At 46.8% G+C, this 23084-nt stretch overlaps 1 protein-coding gene across 3 annotated transcripts in view; it reads right to left on the minus strand.

Moving 5' to 3' along the window:
- The window catches only part of RPS6KA1 (ribosomal protein S6 kinase A1), a 120968-nt gene that overhangs the window by 56761 nt on the left and 41123 nt on the right, over positions 1-23084 (minus strand). The window contains exon 1 of one of the 3 annotated variants that reach the window (XM_084815795.1): positions 6964-7094. The exons of the other annotated variants lie outside the window; for them this stretch is intronic. Within the exon in view, the coding sequence (XP_084671921.1) occupies positions 6964-7056 (93 nt within the window). The 5' untranslated portion in view covers positions 7057-7094. Of the gene's footprint in view, positions 1-6963; positions 7095-23084 lie in introns of those variants that run through there. 3 annotated transcript variants of the gene reach the window in all.

Here is a 23084-nt window from a genome sequence, read left to right on the forward strand (position 1 = left end):
GCTCTTTTCCTGGACACCTGTCCCTCTTCTACAGCCACAACCTATTTATGCACAGAGAGGATCACATCAGAAGGGTAGGTCTTCTGACAAAGGAAAAGAAGACAGGAACCCAAAGCCTATTTTAAAATGTTCAGAGAAAAGGGACACGAGCCAGCTGAAGTTTAAATACACTTAAAAAAAAAAATCCCTTGGTTTTTGGAAATGAATCAAATATATGCTCAAACCGCAAACCTCCTGCAAGGGCTCTTTAAATGCTGGCAGGAGCAGCAGCAGCGAAGGGACCACCTCCTGGGCGAGTTGGCTTCCCCAAATGCAGGCCAAAAAGAGAAGCCAGCAACCTATAGACAAGAAGCATCTGAAAATTTAAAATTAGGACTTTGAAGGGGGGGGAAATGGGTAACACAGAGAAAGTCATCTCGTCTCCTCAAAAATGCATTAGGGAGACTTGAACCCAAATGTTCTTCTTGGCCAGATGTTTTCTTTAGCACAACAGAGCTTGATGCCCTCTCTCTAGGGCAGGGCTAGGCAACCTGGTACTCTCCAAATGTTTTGACATTCAACTCCCATAACCCCTTACCATTGGCCATATTGGCTGGGGCTGATGGGAGCTGTAGTCCAAAACATCTGGAGGGCACCAGGTCGCCTACCCCTGCCATAAATGATAGACTCTGTGTGTGTGTGTGTGTGTGTGTGTGTGTGTGTGTAGCTGTTGGGGGAAGGAGCAGTTGATGCTTGCACTGGTGCTCACACACACCTTTTTTGGCATGGCTATCTCCAGAGGGCAGCCCGGTAGGACTTTTGCCAGGGCCCCATGAGTGGCAAAAGGGGGGTCCACTGCCCCAACAGCAATACTGCCACCCCACCAAGAAGGTTGGCAGCAGCGAAGAGGGAATCCCCAGTCTGCATGCCCTGCCCCTTGCAGCTTAAGGCAGTGGAGGCTGGTGGCTCCGATGTCCGTGGGGCAGTGAATCTGCTCTGGGTTTCAGTCAGAACTCTGAAGGAGCTATCCAAGGTGCAGAGACTTGGATTGAGTTCTGACTGCTTTGCACCTTGGATGGCTCCTTTAGAGTTCTGACTGAAACCTGGAGTGGATTCACAGCCCCACAGACATCGGAGCCACCAGCCCCCACTGCCTTAAGAAGATGCATTGGCCAATGCCCCTCCTCCAAATATTAGAACCAGGATAACAGTAGATGCACGAGAGCCAGTGTGGTGTTATTACTACTGTAGCAGACAGAGCACCGGACTTGGACTGAGGAGGTGCAAATCCCTGCACGGTTATGAAGCTTGCTGGGAAACAGCTGCCACAGGGCTGTAGGGAGAATAAAATGGAGATGGGCTTACAAACCACACCATCATGTATGCCACAGTGAGCTCCTTGGACTACGGGCTGGGATAAAAATGTAATAATTGAAGCATTTGACTTTAAACTGGAAGGGAAGAGCACATTCATTTTCCTTGTCCACCTCTCAAGCTCCTTATCACAAGAATATAGGGATATGAAAGTTGCCGAATGTAAAGCTTTTCCTTAACTGCTAAGACAGCCAGGGGCATGCACTCTTTGTCACTTCTCGGGCATGCTAGTGAACTATTTATTTATTTATTTATTGCATTTATACCCCGCCTTTCTCCCTCTCGCAAGGAACTCAAGGTGGCTTACATTATCCTCCTCCTCACCGTTGTATCCTCACAACAACAACCCTGTGAGGTAGGTTGGGCTGAGAGTCTGTGACTGGCCCAAAGTCACCCAGTGAGCTTCCATGGCCAAGTGGGGACTAGAACTATGGGGATTTTAGTTTGAGAGAGAGAGAGAGAGAGAGAGGCCGCAAGAACAGCCCACTTGTGTCTTAGACAAGACAGAAATGAATGCTATAACCAAAGCTAGACCCACGCATGGCCAGGCAAAGCAAGCAAGTACTGCAAAAATCCAAATTCTGCTGGCCGTCTCCCACACAAAACACACAAATATTTTAACAAGAACTAAGACTGAAAGCAGAAGAGGGAAACAGCTGACTTGTACTCTCAGGGGAAGGCAGGCCACAACAGACTGTTGTAATCAGTTTACTGTGTCAGGCCACAATCCTGTTTTCACAGTGCCGTCCAATGGGTTCAAACTAGAGCTTCCCAGAGATATTGCCTACACATGCCTTCCCTTGCAAAGAAAAAAACCCACCCCTTTTCCCCTGCAGCTTTGATATTTCTGTGTATTTCTATTTCAGGTGGTTTTGGAAACAGGATGTACATCTGTACTGAAGATGAAGAGGAACTAGTTTCTTTTGTGTTTGACTGAATGGCACAGAAACTTGGGAGGGGCATTAAGATGCTTCTTAAAAAGAGCTTGCTGCAGAGCTCCAACCTCCTCCTTTATTGAACAAAAGAGAAAAGGTATAATGTACACTGTATAAAGAAAACTGGGCTGGGGGGAGAGAACGGTTATATACATGTGAGAGCAACACTCCCCAACCTGATGCCCTCTGCAAATCCCAACCTTTCCAGCCAGCATGGCCAATGGCCAGTTGCAGCCCAACCCATGTTCTGGACTTCAACTCCCAGAAGCCCCTGCCAGAATGGCGAATGGTCAGGAATGCTGGGAGTTGAAGTCCAAAACATCTGGAGATCTCCTTTCTGCCCACTCCTGCTTTATGGAGCTCAAACAGTGGGCGAGGACACATGGAGACATCCCAAATAATTTTCACAACTCTCTTCTAAAGGTAGGCCAGGCAGAGGGATTGCAACCTGTTCAATGTTGCCTGTCAAGTTTCCCGGCTGAGCAGGAATTTCGACCCAGGCTTCCCCGAACCCACCACTCTCAACCACTATGATCAACACTAGCTTACATCTGTATCAGCAACCAGGCATGGCATCAACATGTGGCACTGTTCAGTAGCTGCTTGGCTCCAGTGACCTGGCAAGTGACGGGCAAGCCACTAGGCACCTCCCTAGCCCCCCTCCCTTAAAAATAAATCCTCTCAACTCTCTGAATCACCACTGGGGGCGGTGAACGTGAAGCTGCCTTTTTGTTCTCCCACAATGCCCCCAACATAGCCTTGCTCTGGGGAATTGTGTGAAATTAAAATGGCGACCTCCACTAGACTCCAGGCTGCCCAGAGCAAATTCAGAACAATGATGCTGCCACCGCCACCCGTTGATGTTAGGAGGAGTCCTGCCAGAGGTCATTTTGCCAAGTGCCCCCTCAAACCTGGAGCTAATCCTCAGGCTGGAAACCCTGCCAAGAGGCGTTTGTGAACTTGGGAGCACGATACCAAGGATCGCAATGGTTCTCATCACAGAGGTATTTGGGGGAGCTCAGCAATGTTCATAGAGTTCCTGCAGAGCCCCAACAAACACGCTTAGAGCAGCCTTCCCCAACCTTGCACCCAATGGATGTGCTGGGACTACAACTCCCATTGTCCCAGCCAGCTGGGCATTGGCCCTTTTGGCTAGGGATGTTGGGAGTTGTAATCCAACACATCCGGAGGCTGCCAGGCTGTGGAAGGCTGGATTACACAGTGTTATTTGCAGAATTACCCCAGGAGAGGAGGCCGTTTGGCCCAGTGTTGTATTGGCAGCACCTCTGCAAGCTTACTTCCCGTGCATGAACATGCTTGCACCAGTTTCTCTCTCCAAAATAGTATTTGCTAGACTATCTCACGAGCTGTTGGTGCAGTTGGCATCTCATTCCGATTCAGACCTGCACCAATGTATATTTTCCCCTTTTCTTTCTTCAGAGAAACAACCAGCTTCAATAAGCTGCCATCTAGCCAAGTTCAGTCTATAACTGGCAACAGCTCTCTGGGAGGTCCTTCCCAGCCTAGTTCTTTGAGAACCCATTGGCTAGAGATGCCAGGAGTTGAGCCTGGGACCCCCCACATACAAAGCATGAAGCCCCCTTCACGAGTGACTCGTGTGAAGGGGCACTGCATGTTGAAAGGGGCTGCAGGGTTGGGCTTTTAGCCTTGCCCCACACCATCATGCAGCTGCTCCTAGCCTGCCCTTCACCAGCCACACGTTCGCATGGACATCTGCAGTGGAAAACCCACTGCATGTACACCCTCATCTGTGTCCTGGAACCTTAATTGCACAGGGTTATAGGACACAGGGAAGCCTTCATCTGTAGGGGTCTGGTCTATACACAAAGGCTTCCCTGCCTCAGATGTCCATGCCAACACGTGGATGGTGGAGAGAGCTGTGTGACATCAGCGGCAGGGCCACAGGTGTGACCCCACAGCCCCTTTCAACAAATGGCCCCTTAAATGGTCCGAGACCCTGACAGCAGAGGTCACAGATTTGCTACATGGCCCTGTCTTGCAGGAGCTAAGAAACACAATTTTAGCAGGTAATCTGGAGGCCATGGAGGATCACCCAAAAATTGTAGATCAATTGAAACCCCACTTAGTGCACTCAGGCCATTCACAGGCCCCCAGGATGCATAATGCAAGTTGGTACAATGGGGATTGTAGGACTATGAAAAGAAGAATTATCTAGGCTCATTCACAGTGCTAAGGGCTGAATTAGAGGATATAATTAAGACCTGATTGAGAAGCGATCATTATATAAGGCCTTGCTGAAAAGGAAAAAGGATGCATGTATTAGACAAAGGTGGATGGACTTGGGTTTGGCTGTGAGGCAAAAGGATGATGTTCAGTTTTGGAAGACAGTCCATTCAGGTTGACACACTTCCATGCTTCATCTAGAAGCTCAACTCTCCACCCTTAAAGGGCAGCAACATTTCAAGAATATCATCCAAGGCCGCGTGCCTCCTGGGAAGGATTCATCTGGTAAGGACCTTCCTGATTGGATGCCTGTCTCTTCACAAGAGATTAACTGTTTACTTAAATTGGCCCCTTTTGACAGGTTTCACTCTTTCACTCAAGTCACGCATGAAGGGGGCTAGGGTCAATTCTTCTCCAAGTTGTCCTGCAGTATCCGGGCAGACTTTGCAAGGGGTCGTGGAAGCAGTGCTATGCTTTTCTGCACATAACTGTGGTGTCCCGTTTCAACCTCTACTGCCCAGGGAAGACGTTTGACTGCCCAGAGCAGATCCCAGGTCTCGCTGCACCATTCAGACACCAATTCTTGCCTCCCTCTCTCCCCTCTCCCATAGTGCTGCCTGAAGCAGGTCACTTCGCCCTGCTCCTCACTAAGGTCAGCCTTCTGGACCAAACACCTGCATTTTAGCACAGTTTACTTTCAGAAAGAAATGAGAGTGGACCAGCGAACTGAACACCTTCAAAGTAGGCATAGCATTGGCATAGCACAACCTGCCAAGCCAAGGCATGGGTACGTTTTAGGCCAGCACTCCCCGACCTGTTCCTCCCCAGATGTTTTGGGACTGCAACTCCCACCATCCCTGACCATCAGCCATGGTGGCTAAGGCTGATGGGAGCTGTAGTCCAAAACACCATGTTGGGGAAAGCAGGGTTAGACTCATCAGCACCACCCTGCCCTTTAACTCTTCTTACGCTGTCTGTGCAAATATTCAAAACTAGGTTTCAAGGTTTTTAAAAAACATGTTTTAAACCAATCTTGACCTTAGCCATTGTGTGCATGTACAGGAAATGCAAAAAAAACCCAGTAATAATTCAGGAACCAAGCAGAGATTTTAAAAAATTATGCAGCTAACAAGGCACAGCCAACCTTTTGCCTCTAAGCTAGTGCTGGTGTTACTTGGAACTTCCTAGAGGTAAACACAGTGAAATTATGATCACTTTCCAATTACCATCAGGAAAACATAGTGGGCACATATTTACCTCTTTAATAAGACATTTCTATTCTGCCTTTCAAAATACCATCCTCAAGGCAGCTATTTAAATTTACGTGCTAAAAATACACAGCAATACATTAAAACGGCATTTATTTAAGTGAGCACTACTAAAAATAGCAGCAGATAAGCCAGATCTAAAAGCCATTAAAAGCCTGGGGAACAGCAGAAAATGCTTTGGAGAAATAAAGTTTGGCATTAGGTGAACAGGTAGGTGGAGGGAGTTTCAAAGTCAAGGTGCCACCCCTGGAAAGGTCTTCAGTTATAAAGAGGAAACAGGCAACAACCTCTTACTCTGGGTACAAAATCTGTCAACACTTATACATACCCCCAATTCCTCTCTTACATGCACCCCACTAGTACCTCTGTTCTACCAGTGTCTGTCGTCAAGCTGCTACTTCCCCCCCACCTCAAAAAAAATATATTCCCGTTTCTATGGCAAGAAAAACATGCAATTCGTATTGTACTGGACCAGTAAGTCAGCCTGCATAACATATTTTTGTATCCCCCACTCCAAAACTGGCTTTCCCTGGTTCGCGGGGAGGACTATAGCTTGGTAACCAGGTTCAACCCCTGGAATCTCCTGTCAAAAAGGATCCCATAGCAGCCGATGGGAAAATACTCTCCTTGCCCAACAGCCTGGGTAATCACCGCAGCCAGAGTAAGGCAGTACTGATCTGGACAGACAAATAGTTGGAGCTTGTATAAGGCAACTTCCTACAATCCTATGTTTTTACAGGGCCTCACCAAAAAAGCTGTGCCACCAGGTGAGCTTGAGGTATGTCTCTCACTCCCAGTAACTTTCCTTCTCAGCCACCCTGCATAGCTTGGCAACGCTCCTGACTGAAGACTCCCCCTGATTCTCAGCCTACAGGCCCTCCTCACTTCACAGAGAAACTCCAGATGCCCCCCAAAGTTATATTTGTAGGCCCAGCATGTTTCAGAAAACATAACGTGTTGTATACGATGCCTCTGAGGAAAGATTTTCCAAAACACATTGGGCCTACAAAGAATCTTCTTTCAGCACCTGGAGTTTCGCCCTCCTTTCCCCCCGTTTGTGATGCCATCCTCGTTTTTGTCGTCGCTCCTCACTTCACAGCCCACGGCCCCAGTGATCTTTCACGGGCCATACGCTAGGGGGCCAGCCATGTTGTGAACGCCAGCGCCAAGCTAAGCCGAACACAAAGGATCGTTGCACTTGCCTTGGTGCGGAAGAGAAGCCTCATCATCATCTCCACAGCTGCCGGGGAACTGGTCTCCCATCGCCCGCCCACCAGCCACCTTCTACCAAGCATGGACACTGGCGGCCAGATTGCCCTGAGCAGCAGTTCTATGTCATTTGGGCATATTTTGGAACTTTCAGCATAGAGGAAACTGTGTAATTTCCCCACAGATAAACCACAAAGAGTGTTTCCAGCACACAGCCCAGCTGATGAATCAGATAGGTAGTAAAAAAAAGAAAGAAAAGAGGGACACATGGTCTCTGGTGGGATCCTAACACGCCCCATTCAGAGGACACCTGCACAATCTCCCCTGTGTCTTGCCTACAAAGCAAAATGCTCTTCTTGGCCTTGCCTACGAAGCAAGGCGTAAGTCTGCATTTAGGCATGAAAAAGGAAGTGGGATTTGCTGCGAGGTGTTGCGGGGTAATCTGTCCTCCTAGCAGCAATGGTCTTGTTCAGGGTTCTAACCAGCCATTCCCTCCAGACAAGGGATGCTACTCCCTTCCCCAACCCTCCTGGACCTTTCTTCCAACTACATGAAATATTCCACAGCTACTGAGCATGCTCTGTCCTCAGACCTGGGGGGGGGGGATGTCCCCTCTTAGGGTTCTTTAAAAAAAAAAAAAAAGTTCCCCTGAATGTTTTCATTTGTTGTTGTTGTTGTTCAGTCGTGTCCGACTCTTCGTGACCCCATGGACCATAGCACGCCAGGCCTTCCTGTCCTGCGCTCTCTCCCGGAGCGTGCTCAAGTCCATATTCATTGCATCAGTGATGCCTCCCCTTTATTTCTCAGTGAGCCCATTTTGTTTCCATTTCTATCAGCACTCACCACCTAAGTTTGGCTATTACACAAGTGAGCTTCCCCCAAAAGTCCAATTTTCTCCCCTGAGGCAGTGCACAAGATGTGGTGATTCACTGTTTGTGTTTTTTAAAGGACATAAGCTAGTGGGCTAGAATTTTTTTTGTGTGTGCAAAGGATAGGCCCATCAACAGCAACCAGCCATGACTGCTAAATGGAACTGATAAGACAGTATACCCAACTGAGCACAGGATGCTGGAAGAAACCCCCCCCCCCGGGGGGGGTAAGGTGGGATACTACCATCTTGCCCTAGGTCACAGGATACCTTTATGTCAATATGTTATCTTTCTCTTGATATCTAGTATCTTTTGTTAAATGTTTGTTTTGTGATGGTCTGACGACTGTATATTTATTTATTGAAAGTATTTCTTGGCCGCCTTTCAGGGCAGAAGCCCTCCCAAAGCAGCTTGCAACAATAAAATACATAAAAACAGTTAAAATATTAAAAGTGATAAAAACATAAAAACAACCATTAAAACAACAATTAAAACCAACAATAAAACCAACAATGATGTTAACAGCAGCTATAGCAACAGTAGCAGTCATACCAATAGAAGGCCAAGGTAAACTGATACGTTTTCAAGTCCTTCTTAAAAGTCTGCAATGATGGAGCATGGCGGACCTCCAATGGCAGCTTGTTCCAGAGATGTGGGGCCACTGCAGAGAAGGCCCTCTCATGTGTGTTCGCCCACCTGACTGCTCTCATGGGTGGGCAAATGAGAAGGGCCTCTCTTTCTGATCTTAAGGTATGGGCAGGCTGATATGGGTGTATGCGATCCTTCAAGTAATTTGGTCCCAAACCGTTTAAGGCTTTAAAGGTCAAAACCAGCACTTTGAATTGGGCTCGGAAACACACCAGTAACCAGTGCAGCTGGTGCAGTATAGGTATTATATGATCAAATCGCCTCACCCCCACCAATATTCAGGTGGCCGCATTCTGCACAAACTGGAGTTTCTGAACCGTCTCCAAAGGCAGCCCCATGTATAGCGCATTACAGTAGTCCAGCCTGGACATAACTAGTGCATGAATTTATGTACACAAATACATAAATCTGATCTGATCAGTGACTTGAGGTTGAGGGGGGGTAGCTTGTAGAATGTGAGTTTCCCTCATCAAGGGGAGGATTAGTGGGTCGTTTTTAGGCCTTGAGCTCCATATCTTTCTCTTGAGCTCCACACCTCTGTTGAACTCCATACCTTTCTCTAGTAATGGAGAACAGCTTCTCTAGACTTGAAGTAATTTAGTGGGCCTGACTTATCCAGGATAATTACTTCTGGATTCAAGATGGCTGGCTGCCAGTCACCTAGAAATATCCCTTTGGTCAATTATTTTGGTTGATTAACCGCAACAACCTAGCTTGCAGCCCTATGGCAAGCAACTCTGCAACTCCGGGTATCTTACATTTAGAGATGGAGAATAAGCAAGCAAGGGTTGTAGAGAACTCTTTAGGCAATTCAAGATATGATTATATCTGGAGAACAACCCATGAACCTGGCTGGTGTAGCGCTGTGGGTTTCAGACTGCATTCTGGAGAACTCGGCAGTTCCTCAAAAGCTTGTCCGGGGTTCTGTACTTGAGAAGATCATTAGTAAAGGAGCGTCCCTGAAAAAGATGGCTTGCACACCACTACCAATTTCCACATGCAATGTGAGGCCATAGAGAAGGATTTACTGTTGCAGTGTTTAAAATTGTTATATTTTTGTACGTTGGCTTTATATTAGGTTTTTATATTGTATTTTTAGGCTTTGGGTACTGAGCAATACAGAAATGTAATAAATGAAATGAATGAATGATAGACTGTTAACCCCAGGTAAGTTGGGGAATGCTCTGGCTCTCCCAGCAGGATCCTGGAACTGCAGGGAGAAGACAGAGAGAGACAGAGACAGAGAGAAGCAAGTCTGCCGCTCTCCCATATCAAGATCAAATACATCCTGTAGATTAGGTGACTAAAGTAGTATTGCTTACAACCGGAGTGGAGGCACGAATAGGCATTTCATAAACAGGAAGCTGCTGGTGTGATACTGCTAACTCCAAAACGACAGCTGTCGTTACGCTATGGGCTAGAAGCTTCTGGCCTCACTCCGGAGATTGTGTGTGTGTGTGTGTGTGTGTGTGTGTTAAAGAGCCTGCATGTGCTCATCTTGTATATCCATGCACCATTTGGGTCTCACTGTGGTGTTAACCTGAAGGAGCGCCTTCTCCCATGCCAGTCTGCCCACACTCTGAGGTCATCTGCCTTTTTCACCAAGGAATGGAATACTTTTCCCGTTTATGGAATACTCTTCCCCAAGGAGGCTCATCTGGTGCCAACATTACTTTCTTTCTGGAACTAGGCAAAAACATTTCTATCCTCACAGGCATTTTTAATACCGGAAGCAGCCTAATAACAAGCCAGACTCTGTACTAGCTCAGTCAGTGGAGGCTGGTGGCTCCAATGTCCATGGGGTGGTGGATCCATGCAGGGTTTCAGTCAGAACCAGTCAGAACTCTAAAGGGGCTTTGCACCTTAGATAGCTCCTTCAGAGTTCTGACTAGCTCTGAATGAAACCCAGAGTGGATTCACCACCCCACGGACATCAAAGGTGCAGCCTCCACAGGGCTCAGTACTGCCATTACTGACTGGCAGCAGCTCTCCAAGGCTTCAGCAGGAGTCTATACCAGCCCTACCAGGAGAAGGTGGGGACTGAACCTGGCCTTCTGCATTCAAAGCAGGTGCTCTGTCACTGAGCCACAGCCCTTCCACATAAAACACCTGCAAAACCTCTACACATCTACAGGTGAAGAGGTCTTATACCGAGCCAGAACACTGGTCTATTTAGCTCAGTATTATCTACAGCAGGGATGTTGAACCTCTTTCAGTCCAAGGGTCGAATTCAATTTCAGGGAAGCTCTTGGGGGCTGCATTCCAGTGGTGGGAGGGGCCAAATGCAAAAGGGGAGGGCCAAAATACCAGAATATGTTAGCTTCAAGCTCGTACTGCCAGTAAGTAAACCTTAGGAGAGGCATTTCAACCTTTTAGAATGGGGGGAAAACTGCACAAAAGCCAAGGAGCCACCAAAATAACTGGTGTTTGGAGGGAAGGGGTGGAGCCTGGTGAAGGGGGTGTGGCCTTCTGGGGAACCCCGGAGGGTCAGATTCAGCCCCTGATCTATACTGACTGGCAGCGGCTCCATGGGGATTCGGACAAGAGCCTTTCCCAGGCATACCTGGGGATACATGGGGGTTAAACCTGGCGTCTTCTCCGTGCAAAACAGGTGCTTTACTACTGAGATATGGTCCTTCACTGTTTTACAAGTAGTTCAAGGTAGGGATGTGCAAACCCACCCCTGCCTGGGTTCTCTGGGTGCCTCTAGCCCATCCTGAGCTCAGCGAGCAGCCTGCACTCACCCAGGTGGCCTCGTCAAGCTCCACGGTCGCCATTTCCTGAAAAATAAAATGGCGACTGCAAAAATGTACATATTTACGTATGCGCAAAATGCACATTTTTGTGCACATGCAAATATGCACATTCACAAAAATGCACATCTCCACATACGCAAAAATGGGCATTCACAAAAATGCGCATTTTCACGATCACCATTTTATTTTTCAAAAAATGGTGACCGCGGAGCTCAATGAGGCTGCTGGGGTGAGTGGGGGCTGCTCAGTGAGTGCAGGCAGGTGCTCGGCGAGAAGGGTTTTGGGGTGCAGGCAGGGGGGGTTCCACTGAATTCCCGGATGGAACCGGGAGCCTGCACATTTTAGATCTGTTTCTGGATATTTTATCTGCTGGTTTTATTACACAGTTATTGTGATTGCTTACTGTAATTAACTGCTTTTTAAAAACGTAAGTACTCTAAACTACCCTGGAATTATTCTGAATGAAAGGCGGTGTAAAAATATTTCAAAGAGTCAAATCAATCAAATAACACCGCAGTATCACCAGCCATTATGGCAAAGCACCACACACACACTTTGTTGAATCTGCAAGTCTAGTTCCAACAACACAACATGAGGCAAAAAGGTTTAAGTTCAGCACATCCACAAAATATATTCCAAGGTGTCTCCTATAGGAGTAGCCTCCAATCTTTTCAGACCTGGGACCCACTCTTAGCCTAAGCATGTATCTAGTGAGCCACTTACTTGTCATGGTAATTGTAGAGATGCTCTTGTGACCCCCTTTTGGTCTTCAGCTGGTGGACTGGGACCCAATACTGCAGGAGTAGGGAACCTCTTTCAGCCCAAGGGCCAAATTCAAATTCGGAAATGCTCTCGGGGGGGCGGGTATGATTCTAGTGGTGGGCTGGGCCAAAGGAAAAGGTGGTGGGGCCAAAAATGCCAGCATGTCGTAGCTTAACGCTCTTACTGCCAGCAGCAAAGTCTTAGGAGAGGCATTTCAACCTTTTAGAATGGGGAAAAACCTGCATAAGCACTGGGAAACCACCAGATGATTGGGGGAGGGGGTGCGGCTATCTGTGGAACTCTGGGCTGCCAGACTGGGACCCCAGGGAGGCTGGATTAGACCCCTGAGATGAAGTTCCCAATCCCTTCACTGCTGGGTCACAGCCTGACCTCCAAACATACTGGCACTCCCAGAATGGAGCATGCAGGCCTTGCTATGGTATAGTCAGGACTGCATTTCTGCCCGTCTCTACATGCTTTGTTGCTACCACCCCAGGGAATAGGTTGGCAGCTACTGCTACAAAATGTGGCTTTGTCAAACATGCGTGTGTGTGCGTGTGCGTGTGCGCGCGCACAGACATCTGTGCATGAACACACATGTACAGAAACCACAGGGGCCTGTCAAACTTGCTCCGTTACTCTGGCCACACCATGCTGTTCCCTTTTTGTGGCTTGCTGTATGCAAAGTCCACATTCTCCGCTTAGCAGACTGACGTTCTGCAGTTCTTCATGTATACACAAGTTGAATCTAGAGTTCTGGCCATTAGTACATGGGGAGTCAGGAGTTATAAACAAAGGTTTTAACTGTAAACAAACTTACTTTTTAAATATATCATGTTAATTTGTGGGAGGTTGCTAAACCATGAACCCCCTTTTCCATATAACAAAGGCCAATTCACAATTCACACTTTGGGGTAGATGCTGTGTTATGTGTTTTGTAGTGAAGATTGAAAAGCATAAAGGGGAAACCCGCAAACGCAGCACACACACACACACACACCTGGCTCCCTTCTGTGCTTTGACATGTCTCCCTTTCACAGTTTATCATGTACAAATAAGTAGAGTGTGAGTGTGTATACACACCACGTGCCAACACCCTATTTTCTTTTGGCAACTGATGAAGTGTGTTTATGCACAATCAGCGTATTTGGCAGTGTGGTTTTCAAACTTTCAATCTCGGGTGAAGCCTCTTCATATTGCAACACACAGACACTCCTTGGCAGACGAATCAGAAGATGCTAGGAGCATCTAATACTAATTAGACCACCTGCCATTCATTGGCCATGTTGGTCAGGCCTTACTATCCTCAACTGCACATCACTGAGCACATCATAAGAAGAGCCCTGCTGGATCAGACCAAGGGTCCATCTAGTCCAGCATGATGTTCACACAGTGGCCAACCAGCTGCCCACAGGAAACCCACAAGCGGGACATGAATGCAACAGCGCCCTCCCGCCCATGTTCTCCAGCAACTGGTGTACATAGGCATACTGCCTCTGATACTGGAGGTAGCACATAGCCATCAGGACTAGTAGCCATTGATAGCCTTCTTCTCCAGGAATCTGTCCAGTCCGCTTTTAAAGCCACTACGTCTTGTGGTAGCAAATTCCATAGTTTAACTCTGCACTGTGTGAAGAAATGCTTCCTTTTATCTGTCCTGAATCTCCCATCAATCAGCTTCATGGGATGGCCCCATTGGGTTTGAGTATTATGAGAGAGGGAGAAAAATGTCTCCCTATCCACTTTCTCCAGATCATGCAGAATTCTGTACACCTCTATCAAGTCTCCCCTTACTCGCCTCTTTTCTAAGCTAAACAGTCCCAGATGTTGTAACCTTTCCTCATAAGAGAGTTGCTCCACCCCTCCAAAGAAATCTCTGGCATATTCACATTGCATGAGAAGCTCATTAGAGATAAACAAGTTATGATCAAGGGAATTTGCCCACGGTTAATTAACATTTTCATTGAGGAACTGTTGCTAAGCCTCTGAGAAGCCTCAGAATTACGCAGAAAACATTTTCTAAATTATTAGTTTAAAGAAATAATGCTGGGAATGGGTGGGGTGGAGGGGCAGCAGCAGAAGGGAGATGAATACAGTTGGGTAACATATCTTATGGTAAATATGTAGCCAGTGGGGCTCTTTTTCGTTACTAGTGAGCATGAAGGAGCACAAGCTTTTCATCAGAATCTTAGTGCAAAGGGAAGAGGGAGGGAAGGTTTAACTCTTCCCTCCCCAATCATAATCTCCGCAAAAATCAATCACCACCATCCCTGTGCAGCAATTACCCTTGTGGAGGGTGGAGAATATGGTCATTGGCAAGCTTCATTTGTTGAAGGGTCTGAATTTTAAAATTTACCTTATGCACTGGCATTGCGTGCATGTTTCAAAACATTTTATTTGTAGAAGTGAAAGTGTTAGAAGTTGTTGTTGTTGTTCAGTCGTTCAGTCATGTCCGACTCTTCGTGACCCCATGGACCATAGCACGCCAGGCCTTCCTGTCCTGCGCTCTCTCCCGGAGCGTGCTCAAGTTCATATTCATTGCATCGGTGATGCTATCTAGCCATCTCATCCTCTGCCATCCCCTTCTCCTTTTGCCTTCAGTCTTTCCCAGCATCAGGGTCTTTTCCAGGGAGTTTTCTCTTCGCATTAGGTGGCCAAAATATTGGAGCTTCAGCTTCATTATCTGTCCTTCCAATGAGCAGTCAGGGTTGATTTCCTTTAGGATGGACTGATTTGACCTCCTTGCAGTCCAGGGGACTTGTAAGAGTCTTCTCCAGCACCACAGTTCAAAAGCATCAATTCTTCGGCGCTCAGCCTTCCTTATAGTCCAGCTCTCACAGCCATACATTACTACTGGGAAAACCATAGCTTTGATTAGACGGACCTTTGTCGGCAAGGTGATGTCTCTGCTTCTTACTATGCTGTCTAGGTTGGCCATAGCTTTCCTCCCAAGGAGCAAGCGTCTTTTAATTTCATGGCTACAGTCACCGTCTGCGGTGATCTTGGAGCCCAAGAAAGTAAAATCTGTCACTGCTTCCATTTCTTCCCCTTCTATATGCCAGGAAGTGATAGGGCCAGATGACATGATCTTAGTTTTTTTAATGTTGAGTTTCAAACCAGCTTTTGCACTCTCCTCTTTCACCCTCAACAAGAGGCTCTTGAGATCCTCTTCGCTTTCTGCCATTAGGGTGGTATCGTCTGCATATCGGAGGTTGTTGATAATTCTCCCGGCAATCTTAATTCCGACCTCTGATTCATCCAACCCAGCATTTCTCATGATGTACTCTGCATATAAGTTAAAGAAGCAGGGTGACAATATGCAGCCTTGTCGTACTCCTTTCCCAATTTTGAACCAATCGGTTGTTCCATGTCTGGTTCTTACTGTTGCTTCTTGACCCTCATACAGGTTTCTCAGGAGACAGGTAGGGTGATCTGGTACTCCCATCACTTTCAGAATTTGCCACAGTTTGTTGTGATCCACACAATCAAAGGCTTTAGCGTAGTCAATGAAGCAGAAATAGACGTTTTTCTGGAATTCTCTTGCTTTCTCCATGATGCAGCGAATGTTGGCGATTTGATCTCTAGTTCCTCTGCCTCTTTGAAACCCAGCTTGTACTTCCGGTAGTTCTCGGTTCGCATACTGCTGAAGCCTAGCTTGTAGGATTTTGAGCATCACCTTGCTGGCATGTGAAATGAGCGCAATTGTGCGGTAGTTTGAGCACTCTTTGGCGTTGCCCTTCTTTGGAATTGGAATGTAAACTGACCTTTTCCAGTCTTGTGGCCACTGTTGAGTGTTCCAGATTTGCTGGCATATTGAATGCAGCACTTTAACAGCATCATCTTTTAGGATTTTAAATAGCTCGGCTGGAATACTGTCATCTCCGCTAGCTTTGTTGTTACTAATGCTTCCTAAGGCCCACTTGACTTCACTCTCTAGGATGTCCGGCTCAAGTTCAGTGACCGCACTATCATGGCTATCAGGGACATTCAGATCTTTCCTGTATAGTTCTTCTGTGTATTCTTGCCACCTCTTCTTAATCTCATCTGCTTCTGTTAGGTCCCTGCCTTCTTTGTCCTTTATCATGCCCATCTTTGCACAAAACGTTCCCTTGAGATCTCCAATTTTCTTGAAGAGATCTCTAGTCTTTCCCATTCTGTTGTTTTCCTCGATTTCTTTGCATTGTTCATTTAAGAAGGCCTTCTTGTCTCTCCTTGCTATTCTCTGGAACTCTGCATTCAGTTGGGTATATCTTCCCCTTTCTCCTTTGCTTTTCGCTTCCCTTCTTTCGTGAGCTACTTGTAAAGCCTCATCAGACAGCCACTTGGCTTTCTTGCATTTCTTTTTCTTTGGGACGGATTTTGTTGCTGCCTCCTGAACAATGTTACGGACCTCCGTCCATAGTTCCTCAGGCACTCTGTCTATCAGGTCTAATCCCTGAAATCTATTCCTCACCTCCACTGTATATTCATCAGGGATATGATTTAGGTCATACCTGAAAGGTTTAGTGGTTTTCCCTACATTCTTCAATTTAAGCCGAAATTTTGCAAGAAGCAGCTCATGATCTGAGCCACAGTCAGCTCCAGGTCTTGTTTTGACTGACTGTATGGAGCTTCTCCATCTTTGGCTGCAAAGGACATAATCAATCTGATTTCGATATTGACCATCTGGTGACGTCCATGTGTAGAGTCGCCTCTTGTGCTGTTGGAAAAGAGTGTTTGCTATGATCAGCATGTTCTCTTGGCAAAACTCTATTAGCTTTTGTCCTGCTTCTTTTTGTACACCAAGGCCATGCCTGCCTGTTATCCCGGTGATTTCTTGACTTCCTACTTTAGCCTTCCAATCCCCTATGATGAAGAGGACATCTTTTTTTGGTGTTAGTTCTAGAAGGTGTTGTAGGTCTTCATAGAACCGATCAACCTCAGCTTCTTCGGCCTCAGTGGTTGGGGCATAGACTTGAATTACTGTGATGTTGAATGGTTTGCCTTGGATTCGTACTGAGATCATTCTATCATTTTTAAGATTGTACCCCAGTACTGCTTTTCCCACCCTTTTGTTGACTATGAGTGCTACTCCATTTCTTCTAAGGGATTCTTGCCCACAATAGTAGATATGATGGTCACCTGAATTAAATTCGCCCATGCCTGTCCATTTTAGTTCGCTGATTCCCAAGATGTCGATGTTCAATCTTGCCATCTCATGTTTGACCACCTCCAGCTTACCTTGATTGTTAGAAGTACCCCAATTTATTTCTTGTAAAAAAAAGTGAAGGCATGGAAGCAACACTGCTTATTGGGTGGTTTTGCAAGTATATTATTTTGCACTCACACAAACTGAATATAGCAATTGCAGGAGTTCCTGGTAAAACCTCTTTAGCTAACAGCAACAACGGGGGAGAAAAGGTGAAAACCTATTCAGTTTTTTTAAAAAAGGTGAAGTTGAGTCATATTAACATGCTCTCTTCATTCGGGATAAATCTCCCAGGCCAGTTTTGTACTTTGTCCCTGGTTGACCCGCTTTCAAAAACGTTGCCTCCTAAACAGAACTGTCAGCTCCCTCTCCGGAGGATAACCGCCTTGGGTTCCTTGGAGGAAAAAAGGTGGGATATACAAGATCATCCAGATGGGCTTCATGGATCTACCTCACAGAGTTGCTCTGAGGATAAAAAGGAGGAGTATCACGTAAGTTGCCTTGGGTTCCTTGGAGGAAAAAAGGTGGGATATAAATGTAATAACAATTTTTTAATTTTTTTTTTAAAAGAGCTTAAAGCATTCATTATGAATCCAGCAGCCACGGGTGTATATTTTTCTGCAGGTTAGTAGTGAAAACCTGAGCCACATCCCCGCACTAGGTTTGTAAAATACACTCTGCAGTTCAATGAGGTCTGAGTTATACAAATACTTGGGTGGCACGAGTAGATTCAGTGCAGCTCTTTTCCTCATTCTACTCAGGCAATGTGTATACCGAGTGATAAAAAGGAGTGTTGGGTGTGAATCTGTTGGTGTGCAAGTAACTGTGTCAGTTAGCCCTCCTGCAATGGTTCCTCCCCCCCACCCCACCCCTCTCTCTCTCTCACACACACACACACACACACACACACCTGAAGTGTGGGGATCAGGGCTGGCATCAAGGGTAGGTATGGCTGGGCACCTGCCAAGGTCCCACGCCCTAACAGGGGCCCACTGACAAGAGCCCCCTGCAGCTGCTGGTCCTCTACAACACTACAACTTGCTTGTTCACTTTCCTCTCACTCTGGCCACATCAGTGGCAGTAAGGAGGAGGAGCTGGAGATGCCATGGCCTCCTTGCTCCCTGGCTCTCTGCCTGCCAAGCAGGCAAGTGGTAGGAATGATGAGAAAGATAAGGAGCAAGAGCTGGTGACAATGGCAGTGAGAAGACAGACTCACTGAGGGCGTCTTGCCCAATGGCCCGCAAAAAGCTGGAGCCAGCATGGTGAGGATGATGACACTGAAGCAACTCCTAGACCTAGAGCTGATATTAACCTGTCTGGTTAATAATGACGTCTCCATTTTTTCTCTCTCTCCAGCTAATGTGCCTGCTGCAGAGCAGTGTCTAAGCTAATCACTTGCATACTCGTACACCAATCCAGGTTGGCCAACAAGAGAAACAAAATGGGCAAAGGGATCTCTTAAAACCCCAAATCCTTGTTCACATCCTGATCACCCCCCCCCCCCGAGACCACATGTGAGGCCTAAACTCTGGCCCACAGGGAACAGGAAGGTCTGAATGATTCTGCACAGGGTAGCTATTCTGCACGTGTCAGGTCCTCAAGTGAACAAAAGCGGTTATTTATGTTCCAGTCTCTCATTACAAGAAAGATAAAGTTGTCACAGGAAGGAAATCCTCTTCCAGAAGGTGTGAAGTCCAGACCACAAATAGACTATGGCTAAAGAGGATACTGGCAGTGGGGAATTCTCATAAAAACGAGAAACCAGCTCAGCAGTGAAAGTGGCTGATCTGAGGTTAGTATTACCAGGGCTGGACAAAACCAGAGCATTTTCCAAGGAAGTGTACTGGTTCTTTTCCCCCTACCCCCGCCCCCCGGTTAACTGCAAAAGACAGAATTTTAATGCAGACACATTCTAATTATCTGCTTCACCCTCAGTGCTGTGGGGGTGGGGCTTACAAACAAAAATGATGTGGGACGTTGGGGGGGGGAAAACGAGATTTAACACAATGGACCCCCTGAGAGCCAGCGTGGTATATTGCAGGAGTGGTCAGAAGGTTGATTGGGTATTGGTAGATCTCTGGTTGATTTGCAGCAAGGGTTTCTGACTCCCAACCCTTTACTAATTGCAACATCAAAAAGGCTTCCCCAACCCCTCAAAATTGGGCTGCTAGAATCTATGGTCTGCAGCAACCTTCCTCAGCCTGACACCCTCCCGATGTGCCGGAGTGCAACTTCCATCCAGCAGGGGAGGGGCTGTGGCCCAGCGGTAGAGCGCCTGCTTTGCATGCCGAAGGTCCCTGGTTCATTCCCCGGCATCTCCAGGTAGGGCGGGAAAAATTTGTCCCTGAAAGCCGGAGAGCCGCTGCCTGCCAGTGTCGACATTACAAGGCTAGATGGAGCAATGGTCTGGCTCAGTATAAGGCAGCTTCCTATGTTCCTATGAGTTGCACATCCCTCCTACACATCTGGAGGGTACCAGGTTGAGGAAGTTTGATTTGTAGTAACTCAGACACAGATGTGCACTTGTATATACAGGCTGCACCAGTGTAAGGCTCACAGGGCACAGTAAATAATTGGTTCCACCTACTGAGCCACTATTTTGCACCTGGGTGGTGGGCCTCAGAGTTCTAGTAAAAAACAACCACCCATAATTGGATCATGCAAGCCTGAAGTCTGCTTATGCTTGGTGTAGTAGACAGGGTGTTTGACTCTGTGTCAGGGTGGACACTGAGCCCATAGAATCCCAGAGTAGTTCTGATTCTGAGGAAGAGCAGTCGCTCCTGGGAGAGGAGCGCGCTCCTTTTTCCCAGGGCCAACAGCTGACAGAGATTCCTCCCACCAGCATTCCTAGCTTAGATAGCAGTCCTGGGAGTGACAGAGCGTGAGAAGCAGACTTGATGGACGCGCGATGCCGACGCAGAGAGCGGCGCCAAATGGAGGGCGCAGAAAGGAGGCATAGTGCCCGGTTGGCGCGCAAACAACGGCTGCGCCCAGAGGATCCAAGGGAAAAGGGGAGGGACTCTCCCTAGACCTTAAGTTCAGGGGTCTGCCAGTAATTCCCTTTCAAACGGGGACCAACTGTTCCAACTTAGGGCATAGGTACTCTGCTGCTCATATCTAGTTGCTAACGGTAGAGTTGTGAAGTTGTAAAAGAGGAATAAAGCTTTGAAAAGAATCCCTTTGTCTGTGTCTGGACTTGGCTACTGGATTAGATTGAGAGAGGCCTCCAAGGAGCCCTTGACACTCTGACCGGAGGGGCTGGGTTCAATTCCCTACTCGTACAAAGCTCACTTGGTAACCTCTGGATAGTCACTATCTCTCCGCCTAACCTACCTCATAGGGTTGTCGTGAGGATAAAAGGAGGAGAGGGGAAGCCACATCTGCCATTCTGAGCTCCTTGGCGTAAGAGACACAATATTCTTAATTTTCAGTTATTATTTATTGTAGTAGATTACTGAAGTGGTTCGGGATAAAGTACAATGTAACATGTGAGGTGGGATATACATCTGCACAATTTTTCTCTTTTTAAAAAGGCAGGGAGGATTGAATGAATCATGCGTGTAAAGCCAGTGTGAGAGGTGACATTGCAGGTGCAATAAAGGGGACAGTCCCTGTCCCCAATTATACATTTTCTGCCTGATATTAGAAGATTTTCTATTTTTTGTGTGCTATCCACTAGTATACCAGTGATTAAGAGAAAGACTTAAATTGATCAAGAGCAGAGAAGGAGTGCAATGAAGTCACCATCCTTTTAGAACTGCCTCATGGTGAGGTTACAACAGGGTTGATGGGTTCCTCCCTTAGCAGACTAATCCTGTGGAGGAAGGGAAGGTTGCAGCATTTAAAGCCCCAAGGCAGAGTTTCAGGCTAGCACATAACTGTAGCAGGAAATGAGACCGCCATCTACTGAAACCTCACTCTCGCTCTTCTGCTTCATTTTAAGGATTTTAGTAGTTTCACATTCCAGACACCCAACATATTGTAGTGTGCGCAAAAATTCTGCCCAGGTCTACACACGTTGCAGAATAAAGTGGGAGAATGGACTGTACCACTTCAGATTGCAAGGGTGGGGTGATCACATCTTCAAATGCTTCCCTGTAAACTGAAATTCAGCACAGCCACTGGGTTCTGTCTCAGCCCTTTCCCTCCTTGATGTGCTAGTTCTCGATCTGCAGGGAATCTCTCTCTTTTTTTTAAGAAGAGCATGCACAACTCAGGCACACACACCTCAGCTACAGTCTGAAGTGGCGCAGTCCATCCTAACTCCTCAGTCCCACCTCGTTCTCCTGCAGGTACCAACCAGTGCAGCATCTGAACTTGCTTGTGGGATTAAGCAATGTGCTTTGGGGCTTTCCTGTGGAATGTGTTCTCTGTCAAAGTTGTAAAATTCCATGTGCTTCTGAACTGAAAGCTATACAAATAATGCCTTTGTGCTTCCATTTCCTGGGGCTGCTTCTTCCACTAAAAGTTACGAACTCAGAGCACCGGTAGCTCTTCTAAAGGCTTGTGGGAAAAAGGCAGAGTTGACAGGAAGCAGTAACCTGCACAAAGGGCAAAGAGGCTGTGGCCCCTGTGATGCCCTACTTAATCACAGGGGCCATAGCTCAGTGGCAGAGCACTTGCTTTGCATGCAGAAAGTCCTAGGTTCAATCCCTGGCATCTCCAGTTAGAAGGCTCATGTAGCAAGAGATGGGAAATCCCACCCCCCTCTCTGAGACCCTGGAGAGCTGCTACCAGTCAGGGTAGATAATGCTGGGTTAGATGAACAAAATGGTCTGGTATAAGACATTTCTCCTATGTTCCTAAACAATTGTAAGAACATAAGAAAAGCCCCGTTTGACCAGACCAAAGGCCCATCTAGTCCAAATTCTGTTCACACAATGGCCAACCAGATGCCTATAGGAAGCCCACAAGCAGGACATGAGTGCATTAGCAGTCTTCTGCTAGTAGCCATTGATAGCCTTCTCCTCCATGCTCAACCTTGTTAAATGCAGACATGTTCTTATGAGCTACAAGCATGATTTTAAATTTAGATAACCTCCCTTCTAGATGGTTATCTGCAGAGTTTCCCTCCAAGTAATGGAGTTGCTGACTCTGAAAGCAAAGCATGAAAGCAGGTACGCTGTTAAAGCCAGATGACCACATCTCCCACATACTGTGGCATACACAAATCCAGTACACGGAGTAAAGAAGAGATATGATAATTATTGAACAGGTATAAACTGGGGAGAATTTACACCCTCGGACTAATGTATGAAAGGCAGAACCATAAACTATGCACAGGTTTGAATGCCATAGCATGTAGTTTATTTCTATAAACAGGGCCACAACCACAAATATTGTATTGTGAATGAATAGAGCCATATGCAGAACCTACCAGCTTCAGAAACCTGAGACACAGAGAACCTTTGAAGCAGTATTCCCACCCCCAAGTGTGCTGTGTGAAGAAGCAACATCCTACTGCTTTTCCTCAACCCCCACCATTCAACTTCATTGGATGGCCCCGAGTCCTAGTATTATGAGGGCTGTTGCCTCCAGGTCCAGCTTCCCAGATGCTTCTGGTCGGCCACTGTAGGAAACAGCATACTGGATTAGACAATTCCTTTGTCTGATCCCACAGAGCTGTTCTCATGTGCAAGCTTATCTGGTCTCAGTCTCCACACATTGTTATTATTATTTATTCATTTCTATATCACCCCATAGCCAAAGCTCTCTGGGCAGTTTACAAAGATTAAAAACCATTAAAAATACAGTATACAAAGTTTAAAAACCATTTACATAAGAACACACATAGACAGAGCACACAGAGACAACATATATCTAAAAACAACTTTAAGCAATCAACCATAACCATAAGACAAATCCAGGACCTGATAAAAACTCCTAATGGC

Source organism: Heloderma suspectum, chromosome 10, assembly GCF_057233095.1.
Source record: "Heloderma suspectum isolate Gila_16-S chromosome 10, 16-S_ref, whole genome shotgun sequence".
Lineage (NCBI taxonomy): Eukaryota > Metazoa > Chordata > Lepidosauria > Squamata > Helodermatidae > Heloderma > Heloderma suspectum.